This window comes from Emys orbicularis, chromosome 3 (assembly GCF_028017835.1).
Source record: "Emys orbicularis isolate rEmyOrb1 chromosome 3, rEmyOrb1.hap1, whole genome shotgun sequence".
Classification (NCBI taxonomy): Eukaryota; Metazoa; Chordata; order Testudines; family Emydidae; genus Emys; species Emys orbicularis.
The window spans coordinates 52830569-52842447 of record NC_088685.1 but is presented as its reverse complement, the minus strand read 5'-3'; the positions used below and the strand labels follow the sequence as shown (position 1 = coordinate 52842447).

At 44.3% G+C, this 11879-nt stretch overlaps 1 protein-coding gene across 2 annotated transcripts; it reads right to left on the bottom strand.

Moving 5' to 3' along the window:
• Positions 1-266: 266 nt before the first annotated feature.
• Positions 267-11498, bottom strand: LOC135875601 (uncharacterized). Of its 2 annotated transcripts, none has more exons than XM_065400539.1 (2): positions 11252-11498; positions 267-362 (listed from the first exon to the last, which is right to left on the bottom strand). In XM_065400539.1, the coding sequence occupies exons 1-2, from the start codon at positions 11288-11290 to the stop codon at positions 267-269; spliced, it is 135 nt and encodes a 44-aa protein (XP_065256611.1). In that variant the 5' UTR covers positions 11291-11498. The 2 variants fall into 2 exon arrangements, with proteins under 2 accessions (XP_065256611.1, XP_065256612.1); XM_065400540.1 differs by having other exon boundaries at positions 267-359.
• Between the last annotated feature and the right edge of the window lie 381 nt (positions 11499-11879).

The following is an 11879-nucleotide window of genomic DNA, read 5'->3' as shown; positions in this document are numbered from 1 at the left end:
TCTACTTCAATATACTCCACTTGAAAATTTTCAGTGCTGGCAAGTATGAAATTGGGAGCAATGGGAAATGAAATGAACCTCCTAACAAGAAGCAGCAATTCTTCAATCCAGTAATACTGAGGCAAAAAGGCAGTGCGCTGAGGTTTACCCCATCCAGGCTTGAACTCCTTTGTCAAATGCTCTGCCAATTTCAATTAAACACTTCTTATCCTGGTTAATCGCTCTTAGGGGGGCTTCTTGGTGGAGTAGTAATGAATTTCTACAGTTCACTTGTCTGCATAGAGGTCGTGCTGTGCCTGGCAGTAGTCTCCACTGCCCTTCAGAAACTCCATAAATGTGTGACCAAGAACACCACAGAACTGCTGTAAAGAGGGGAAGGAAATAAACAAAAACAAGAAGTTACTTCTGTCACTATCTTAAAGATCAAGTTACTTGAAGACACTAATATCTATACAAAAAAGTAGTCACTTGGAATATCTTACGATCTTGTACAACTAAAGCTGTCCTCAAAGAAATTACCTTTTTTTTTTTTTTTAACCCTAGGTATCACAGTAATACAAATGAGTAATATTTGGACTTCAGAATTATATTTGCAAAGATCAGGGTACAGAATCATATAACTGGAAGGAAAGATCATTTACTCCAGTCCCCTGAACTCATGGCAGGACAAAAACGGTATTTCTAAGTTAGATAATCCACCAACATTTTAAAAGTGCCATAAATGAGAGTTCTAACTAAACTTTTATTCAACAGTTGTATTTTTAGAAAAAGGTTACTTTTAAGAGCACCCAGAACAATCTGAAGATATTCTTGTCTTGATTTAAAAGCATATCAGAAAGCAGACACTGAAATTATATTCATTGGAGATTAGTGGATCTTTAAAGTCATTTTAACTTTATATACTGCAGATATTGGAAGCACTGTGCACGAGATACTTTCCAGTTTACACAGAATGCCCAACCCCCTACATGGAATTCACACCCTTTAAAGGATAAGGCAAAAACAGAAGACTTGTTACCATAACATATGTGCTTTGAGTGCAAGCATCACTAATTCCCATTCAGTAGAGCCGTTGTGAAACAGTGCCTATTACATAAATTCAAAACTTCCACGTGTGCTTCCATATGTAAGTATGTAAGAAAACATATGACCAATTAAGGTTTCCAGAAATAATATAGCATTTTAAAAGATAGGAAGATTAAAGTTGTCTAATGAAGAGTAATGTTGCAAGACGAACATATGCATTTCAACATTAAAGATGGAAGTCAGCCAGATTGGGAGTACACTGAAGAGAGGTCTAAAATTGAAGCGAGGCCTTCACGTTAGAATGGATGTACACTGTCAGTTTTGTGGGTACCTGCTGGATTTATGCCTGCGTTAGCCAGTTTTATTAGTCTAACCACCACTACTTTCTTCACTGCCAAATCATTAAACAAAACCCACTGGTTTTACTAGTTATAAAAATGCACAACAGGTCTACTAAAGTAGCATTATTCCTGGCCGCTACAATTGCTTTATGCTTCAAAGTGAAGATACCTTATGGTATATATTGCATTGTTGGGCAGCAAAAAGGGATGTAAGGATACCGTGAATGCTGCTTTGAAGCAAATGAGCATTCATACGCAAGCAGGGATACTTGAAAGATGTAGTAATGTCATTTAAAAAACTTCAGTTATTTCATACTTAGTTTACTGTGGAGTCTCATTGCAAGGATCCGCTTTGTGCCCAAACTACAACATTAACAATGCACGTAATGCTTTGCAGTTCTCTGTTCTACCGATATATAAAAGAGAAAAGGGGAAAGGAAGAACTGAGGGGGAGGTAAGAAAGTTGTAGAGCCACCACCAGATGACTATATTATCTAGAGGTGGATACAAAAGTGCAGTTTCCACCAGAGACAATGCCTCAGGAAGAACTCTAGCCATCTCCAAATTACTGGGCATAGGGAGGATCCAGGGATTTCAATCAAAGTCTAACCCTGGATCCTTCAAGCTACACATCAGCCAGACTATTAAGTATAAACAATGTGAATAAAGTTCCACCCTATTCACTGGAGCATAGGAGCTGTGTTTCTTCACCCTATCCAAAGTCTCCTTGATGATGTGATGGTCTTTGTGTTCTTCATTGCCAGAAAGATGGCATCTTAAAAACAAAACAAAAAACAAAAACAAACAAAAACACCCACCCACAGAGCAAGGTAACTAATGCATTAGCTATCTTGCTGCAAGACCACTATCTCTCATGGCCTTCCCAACATAAGCAGCATGAAAACTGACATGATTAGGAGTTTTACTGTTGTAAACGGGATACTGAATATCAAAAGTGACACAGACTAGTGTCTCAAAATAGAATTTCTGACTAGCAAAACTTATAGCAACAGAGGTACTAACACCATCTGCAGATTCAACAGGACTACAAAGCATTAGTTAACCTTCTGAGATATAGCTGAATATAATCTCCTCAACAGCTAGGAATTCAGGATTTAATGAAAGCTTGTGTATTGCAGAAATTGATGGTGTAAGTCATATTGTCTACTGTCAACAGATTTGAAGACTTGACAGAATAGACATACTCTATTGTTTAAACTGAGCCTTGTCTTCAGTGATTATACACACCAATGTCATGCATGAGTTTTCATATAAACACGGAGTGATATCAGGCTAGTTAGTGATGGGTCAAATCTATACCATATGTTACTAGTGGGCCAACAGAAAGCACCCAGTACTCCCACCCCCAACAATGCAAATGCCTTAAACATAGCTACTAAATACTAGCGTGGCTTCTACTGCTGCTCTTCTTGAGAACAGGAGTGTCTGCTGGGGCTGCAACAGTGGCCTGCATAACTAAGTTTGTATCTCTCTTCCCCAAAGGTATAGGAGGGCAGAACCCCTCAATTCCCTTATTAAAACCAGTATCTCAGATAAAGAGGACTGACTGACAGCATCCATCTGAAAGGTGGAACTGAGTAGCCTTGATAGTTAGTAATTAAAACAGTGATTGTAGCACTACCCTTCTGAACTAAACATCAAGTATTGTTGCTAACTCAAGGACACAATACATGACAAAAGTCAAGGGTAACTACATATCGCTGCTTTACACATTTTAGATATGGCAATGCTCTTAAAAGAGAATGTAGCTTGTGCTGTGAATCTGGAAGGAAAGGTTCAACAGGCATTTGGAAGCAGATAGATATGCACTGCCTCATCCATTCTGACATCCCCTGGGAGACGATAGCTTGATCTTTTAAAGAAAAAAAGATGGTGATGAAGAGACAAAACCACCCACCATAAGCCCCTGAAATATCTGAAGTGTTAAGTTTCTCCTCTCCTGGAGCAGAATGATGTTTAGGGAAGAAAACAGGTAAACTAATGGACTGGTGCAAATGAATTTCCAAAACCACTTTATCCTAAATTTAACATGACTTTGTCTCTGTGACAGTGTGTGCTTGGTGAGGGATGGAGGAAGCCAAAAGAACATGGAGTTGTCAAGCCCTCGTAGCTGATGTGATGGTTACTAAGTCCTGAGGAAGGTGGTATATGAATTGCACTGAGTTATCAGAAAGAGGGATTCATGAAGTCTGTAAGGACAATATTAAGATCTCATGCAGGTAAGCAAATAATAATCACATCAGAAATCTGGATGCAGTAGATGGTGAAAAATAATGAGTGAACAGATGAATGATATGCAGAGATTACTGCAAGGTATACTTTGATGGAACTGATTGAAATGCAGGATACAGTCATGGATCTTTTGTATAGGAGCCTCCCATGTGTCAAGATGATGCTTGGCTGCCCAAACTGACCATCTTCCATTTCAAGGAATAAGTTTTCCTTGTGGAAGGCTTTATAGTTTGTAGAAGAATCTCTTGCACTTGTAGAAAGCAGTCTCTATCAGCAGTACTCAACCAGCCAACATCCAAGGTGACAGATGCACTGACTTCAGGTATTTATGCAGCATCTGACCTTGATACTTCGAAATTATGTCTAAATAATTCTGAAGTCAGACCAGAGGCTTAATTGACCCCTCTGGAGAACTGTTAAAGAGCTATCATGATTAATGTGACTTTGTCCCTTCTGATCCCACATAACGCTCTGGGAATTAGCGGAATCGGACGGAAAGCACGAGACCATGATATAAGGAAGGCATCTTACAACAAATCCAGTCTCATGCTTCCCCTGGAACAAAAGATTAAGCATTTAGTATTACCCTTGGTGACCAACAGGCCTATCACAGGATGCCCCCCCACCCACAATGGTGGAATGTCAGCTCTATGATGGACTTCTTTGGTGACCATTCATGATTGACTGCCTGCTTAAGGAAGTTGGAGACTGTTGCTGACCCAAGGGAGGTAGAGAACTATGGGGATTATCCCACATTTATGGACATGGTGTCAGCACTTGTTGATGAACGAGTTCCTCTCTACTTGTTCATGTAATACATTGTAAATGTGTTTTCTAAGCTCTGGCCTACTAAATTTTGTAGCATGGGTTGGAATGTTTGTAGTTCCAGGGCATATATGTTGAGTCTCAAAAGTCCAGAAAGTGAGAATAGGCGTTCGCATGGCACTGTTATAGCTGGCATTGCAAGATATTTACGTGCCCGATGCGCTAGAGATTCATATGCCTCTTCATGATTTGGCCATCATTCCAGAGGACATGCTTCCATGCCGATGACGCTCGTTAAAAAAACAGTGAGTTAATTAAATTTGTGACTGAACTTCTTGGAGGGAATTGTATGTCTCCTGCTGTGTTTTACCCGCATACTGCCATATATTTCATGTTATAGCAGTCTTGGATGATGACCCAGCACATGTTGTTCATTTTAAGAACACTTTCACTGCAAATTTGACATAATGCAAAGAAGATACCAAAGTGAAATTTTTAAAGATAGCACTCAATCCAAGATTTAAGAATATGAAGTGTCTTTCAAAATCTGAGAGGCATGAGGTGTGAAGCATGCTTTCAGAAGTGTTAAAAGAACAACACTGATATGGAAACTAGAAAACCCAAACCACCAAAAAAGAAAATCAACCGTCTGCTGGTGGCGTCTGACTCAAATGATGAAAATAAACATGCGTCGGTCCGCACTGCTTTAGATCGTTATCGAGAAGAGCCCATCATCAGCATGGACGCATGTCCCTTGGAATGGTGGTTGAAGCATCAAGGGACATATGAATCTTTAGCGCATCTGGCATGTAAATATCTTACGACGCCAGTGTCATAAACAGACAGTTAAGGGTTAATTCCTCTTTTACCTGCAAAGGGTTAAGAAGTTCACATAGCCTAGCTGACACCTGACCAGAGGAACCAATGGGGGGACACGATATTTCAAGAAGAAGGAGGGAAGTTCTTCTTTTGTTCTATTCATTAAGTTCTGTGCCGGAGTGAAAAGATCCAGGAATCAATCAGGGTAGTGAGTATTAGAGAAGGAATGAATTAGCTTATGTTTATTTCCTTTTGTGACTGTGTCTTTTTGCATTAGAGGGATAATCAAATTGGGTTTTCTTTTGTGTAACTAAGGTTTTTGCCCAGGGGAACATCCTCCGTGTTTTGAATCTGTTGTCTGTGAGAGTAGCTTACATGCTAATCTCACAGAGATATTCCTTTCACCCTTTTTCTTTAATTAAAAGTCTTCTTTTTACGAACCTGATAGACTTTTCCACCAATTTCCTGGTGAACACCGATCCAAACCCCTTGGATCTTAAAACAAGGAAAAATCACTCAAGGCTACCCAGGGAAGGGTTATAGTACTTGGGAGGGAGATATTTGGGGGGGGGGAGGGGGGAGGAAGACAGTTCCCAAATAACTCAAACGGTTGTTTAAACGATTTGGTGGTGGCAGCATACGGATCTAGGCTGGTAATTAAGCGTAGGGGTTCTCATGCAGGTCCCCACATCTGTACCCTAAAGTTCTGAGTGCCTATGACAGCCGGCTACAACAGTGCCATGCAAATACCTGTTCTCACTTTCAGGTGACATTGTAAACAAGAAGCAGGCAGCATTATTTTCTGCAAATGTAAACAAACTTGTCTGTCTGAGCTATTGGCTGAACAAGAAGTAGGACTGATTGGACTTGAAGGCTCTGAAGTTTTACATAGTTTTGTTTTTTAATACAGGTTTTTTGTACATAAGTCTACATTTGTAAGTTCAACTTTCATGATAAAAAGATTGTACTACAGTATTTGTATTAGGTGAATTGAAAAATACTCTTGTTTTTTACAGAACAAATATTTGTAATCAAAAATAAATATGAAGTGACCACTGTACACTTTGTATTCTGTGTTGTAATTGAAATCAATATACAGTACAGACCCATACCTCCCAGTGCTACCTATTTAACACGTGAGACTCGTTAACACACGGTACAGGAACTTGCTGTGTAGCGCTACAGATTTGCTCACAAACTCACTGACTTAGAAATTGACAGGAAGTGCGGAGCGGAAACTTGTTGTATGTCTTTACCACGATGGGGGGGGGGGGGGAAGAGGGAGGAGCAGCTTTTTAAGGATGGTCCTTTGCCGTGGCAGCGTTTAAGGACAGTCCTTTGCTGCGGCAGTGCTGGGCCGCCGACCGGGGGGGAGGGGAGGGCAGCAACGTTCAAGCGCTGCCACGACAAAGGACCCTGCAGCGCTTTAAGGTCCCTGCCCCTTTTGACCCCCCACAGCCGCCGACAGGGGGGTGGGAGGGGTGGGCAAAGGGAGCAGCTACCCCAGGGCCGGCGATTTAAAAGGGCCCAGGGCTTCGGACGCTGCTACCGCAGCAGCGACATCCAGAGCCCTGGGCCCTTTAAATCAGCACAGGAACCCCGGGTGGCGCAGACCAGGCGGCCTGGAAGGGCTGGCTGGGGGATGCGGACCCCTAGCCCCACCCCTTCTGCCCGAGGACCTGCCCCTTCCGGGGGCCAGAGCCGCCCCCGCACCGGTAAGTGTCCTGAGTTACTTTCACCCCTGTGTAGTAATAATAGTGTTTTTATTAGATTACACATTTGAATTTATATTCTTGCAAAGCGCTGTTAACAAATAGGCCTGCAGTATTTGGGACGCTGTGAATACGTATGTAATCCTAGATAATTATACATGTATATATAGATATCTTAAGATATTTCAGCATGGCCCTCTTAACCCACGGTCGTGACGGCTTGACTCCCGACATCCGCACGTAAATGGGTCTGTACTGTATTTGAAAATGTAGAAAACATCCACAAATATTTAAATAAATCGTGTTCTCTTATTGTTTAATCACGCAATTCATTAATTTTTTTAATCGCTTGACAGCGCTAGTTAGCAGTCACCTGGGAGACTCAGGTTCCAGCCCCCACTCCAGTAAATGCTTAAGTATTTTATACAATATACAAAGTGGAACAGCTTCCACAGGAGGGGCTCAAAAACGCACTCCAGAATACCACATATCCCAACAGTTAGGGCATTCACCTGGGAGATGGGAGACCTGGGTTCAAATCCCTGCTTCAGATCAGGCAGGGGGAAACTGAACTCAGGTCTCCCAGGTGCTGGGTGAATGCTCTAACCACTGAGCTACTACGTAAAAGGGCAAAGCACCACTTCCACTGGCTCAATTCCGGGGGGACTCAATCCAGTAGACATGCTTTTATGCAGACTCTGGATCATGCCCCACAGACAAGATAAGCAGGTGAATGCCTAGTCTGTAAATCCTGCCGGAGTTCAGGCATGAGTTAAGTGGCAGTGCACCCGCCCACCAGCAGAAATTTAGACACCTAGGGAACTTTAGCAGTGGAAATGTATGCACCTACAGGGTTAGGCAGTATCTGAACAGCGATTTTATCAATACCAGTAGAACCTAAATGTTGGATTTGCATGCAAGTATCCCCTACCCCGAGGTACCTTTAAACTAGAGAAGTCATGTCTAATCAATGTCATCCTGAAGAAAGGGTAGACAAGGGTACCCCTTAGTGAATGTTTTCTGGAACTGTAACAATGAACAGGAAACTAATTTAGTTCTAATTTGCTAGCAAGACAAATCACTACTAGGTGAACACGGCTACTTATGGGTTCATGATGACATAGACAGTAAGAGGGAACGGAAGAATGGTTATCGCCACCATGCCTTTAGGAAGAGAGGCATGGGGGACTAGGCCTGCACCCTGCATGACTGGTCCCAAACACTGCTGTTCAAAAGATTTCAATCTTCATGTAACCAAAGAGTGTTATCCATACTGATGTACATGAAGAAGAGATACCATCCATGCTTTTCAGTCATAAAATCGACCTATTCCTTGGAAGAAAACTTGTCCATATATCACTTCAAGCAGATGGTTCCTAGTGTCTGGAACACAACATACTATATGCTGGAAATGCTCAAGGAGGAATGATGTTCTTGTGGTTAAAGTATAGGACTGAGATGGAAGATTGCCAGACTTTCCTGAATGCCCCCATGTAGTCAAGCCCTAATTCGAAATTACTCCTTTCCTCTTAGTTGTCCAGTGCTTCCTGTCCACTTCTCCAATTGTAAAATTATTCAGGGCAAGGACTGTTTTTTGTCTTGTACAGTATCATCTAAGCATATTATTGATAGTTAAACAGCAAACGACTAGAATCCTGTTAGCTTAATTAAGCAGCTTCCATCCTTTTGAAATGAAAACATGTTACACAGACATGGTGATATATATATTTGCAAATTCATGAACCATAAATCTTTGTAATAGCAAGATTCTGTTTCTCAAGATTTAAAAAAATAGAATTTTTGCCTATCAAATACTGTATTATTTCACTTCTGTTAAATTAATAGTTAAACTGCACATTTGAATACACACACATCTGAGGAGAATTATAAGCATAGCCCCTTAGCAACATGGGTTGCATATGTAATGTGTAATTAATTAAATCTTAACTAAAATGTGTATTGCTGATATAACAGGATAATTTGCTGCATTAATTTAGAATTAATTAATAACCAAAAAAATTTTTTTTCCCCCCCAGATGTTCAAAGCAGTGCACTATTTAGTGAAGAGTCTGTAGCTGGGGCTCATTTTGAAGAGAAGAATGGATTTTGTTTAGTTGTGGTCTGTGGGTCAGAATATAAATTCAGTACTCCCTACATACCTCAATCCACAGCAGATCTCCTTTTGACGTCAGAGTGAGATAGCACAGAGACCAAAGAGAACAGAGCTTTTCTTTTACAACTAAAAGTATCTATTTAGTATTTTATTGACACATTCAGTATCACTCACTGAGAAAATATGCTCTCCTCTGGTCTGCTGCTATTTCTGCTCTTGGTTTCCCCATCTTTTAGGTCCTTCTCTCTAAATTTCCTTCCCTCCCAACCCTTTTCCCGTTCCATCTGCTAAAGGAATCAGCAATGGAATAATTAATGTTGCACACTTAAGTGTCATCATTGGGCTTCCGCGTTGACAGCCCAATGAGATTAGTAGATGAAACAGGTGGAATTATGACTGCTGAGTCATTGTTTCTGTCAGTGTGCAGATTCAAGTAGACATAACACAGGAAGGCTCCCTCTGGAGCCATGAGAGCTAAAAACACTTGTGTGACATATTAGGATTCTAATTTGTTTTCAAGTCAGATATTTGACTACCTCTATTGTTTGTAAAAATAATACAGCTGGTTCGCTATCAACTGACACGTGTGCATAAAGTGTCACTGCTTTGACTTTCAAAGATTACCATCTGCTAGTTGCTTAGTTTAGCTTTTGCCCTCCTCCAAGCACTCCCTCTCCCCCCCTTCACATGCTTTCCCTCTTTACTAGTGATGATACTTAGTCTCTCATCAGAAGTCTTAATTAATTAATACCCTGGTGAAGTAGCAAATATTAAAATATTGTCCATTTTACTGATAAGGAAATGGAAGCAGAAAAATTAACTGACTCAGTCACAGTAAAGACAGACAAAGCTCCTGACACTAATCTTTTCATTTACTCACAAGACAACCCACCCTGACATCTCTTGATACCAGATACAACTACAACAGTCTCAGTCAAGTTACCAGGTACATTCACAGTAGATGTCTAACCAACATGCTCTGTAATTTTCACTCCATACATCTGAAGAAGTGGATTTTTTACCCACGAAAGCTTATGCCCAAATAAATTTGTTAGCCTTTAAGGTGCCACTGACCCCCTCTTTGTTTTAACCAACATTGAGCAAGTCAGGTATTTTTGAGTCTGCAAAGAAGCTACTGGAAGTTGACAATGCACTTATGAAAATACCTATATTAAGCCTTGTTTTAAACATGTATATCTCGACTGACATCCCCTCTCAAAGCAAAAGAATACAAATAACAAAGGGGTTCCAAAAATCTAGTCGGAAGTAGACCAGCTAGACACTTCAACAGAGAAACAGGCCTCATATTTCTTGGACAAAGGAGTGCTACACGAGGTGTCAGTGGCTCTGGTTTCCCAGCCTGACGCAGGTACGTCTCTAACAAAGGCAGTTACTCGTCGGGTCTGAGCGGGGTTATCCATGGACCTGGCAGTAAGTTGCACACAGCCACGAGTGACCCACGTCACGGCTCAATCGTGACTTTCTAGCGGTGCCCCCCCCCTCCCGCGTGTAGTGAGTCACTTTCCAGCCCTCGGCTCCCTGCGACACCGCCCGGCCGGCGGACGCCCACGCCTCGTCCTCAGACAAGCTTCGGCTTGTCTCGGCGCTTTCCCAGCCCGGGTCAGTGTGAAACCCCGGCCATTCACCCCGCCCTGGTACCTTCCACACCAGGAAGGGCACCGGGGGGCTCTCTCCCCCGGCAGATGAAGCGCGCCAGGCGGGCCGCACGAGGCGTCCAGGGGACGAGCTGGGTCGATTCCAGGCTTGAATCACGCTTCAATCAGGCTCCTGACACGAAGCCATTTTGCCACCCGGCCCCGGCGGGGAGCGGCCGCTTCCCGGGGCTGCGGGGCGTTGGGCTCGGCCGTTAGGGATACGGAGAGAAAGCAGCGGCTGGACACGCACCGAGGGGAGGCGGGCGGGGCCGGCTGCAGCCGCGCTCACAAAGCGGCTTTGTGTCGAGCCACCGCCTTGCCCAGGAAGAGAGCCGAGGGTGGGGGGGACCCAGAACTCCGCCATCCCCCTCCTCTGCTGCCGGCCCGGCCCCGTCCGCTGCTCCCCGCCGGGGAGGAGCCACCGCCCGGCGGGGAAAGGACTCAAGGAGCCGCCGGAGCCAGCAGAACAAAGAGCCAACATGGAGGAGTCGGGAGGGGGGCGAAGCGCGGGCGGCCCCGGAGGCGAGAGCCGGGCACACGGGCGGGGGCGGCGGGACCGGTACTCACAGGAAGATGGTTACTCATTGAAGACTGTAGCCTGATCATACAGCCGGGGTGCGGGCGCCACCGCCGGGGGCAGAAAGAGCAGAACCAGGAGGCGCTGGAGGCCGGGGAGCTGGCGGAGGGGATGCGGCGGCGGAGCGGCGCTGGACCATACAGCTGCGACGGCGGCAGCAAGCGGGCAGCTCTGCAGAGCGCGGTGCCAACGCGGACGAAGCTGCACAGGAGGGGAGGGGACCCGCCAGCGCCGCCTTCCTCCCGCACAGGCGTTTCGTGACACACACACTGCTCCGTAACGGGCGTCGCGCACCACCAATCAGAGCTGTCGCTTGGACACCAGGGGCGGAGCCTAAAGTGGAGAGGCGGGGGTGGGAGGGTGTCGAGTGACGGAGGCAGCCGGTGAGAACCGGTTAGTGAATGAACCAGCGGCGGCCGGGTTGGGAGCCCGGGGGAGTGGGGGCCACGGAGGGGCGGGAGCGGGGAGCCCAGGAATTGCCTCATAGCAGGGTCAGAGGAGAAGTGGTCACTGCAATGCCTTGTGTCTCCCTCTGACTGGCCAGCCCCAGCTGTTCCAGGGCAAAGTGCTAGGAAGCCTCTACTGGCCTGACCCGCCCATAGTGGGGGGCTGCGCTTC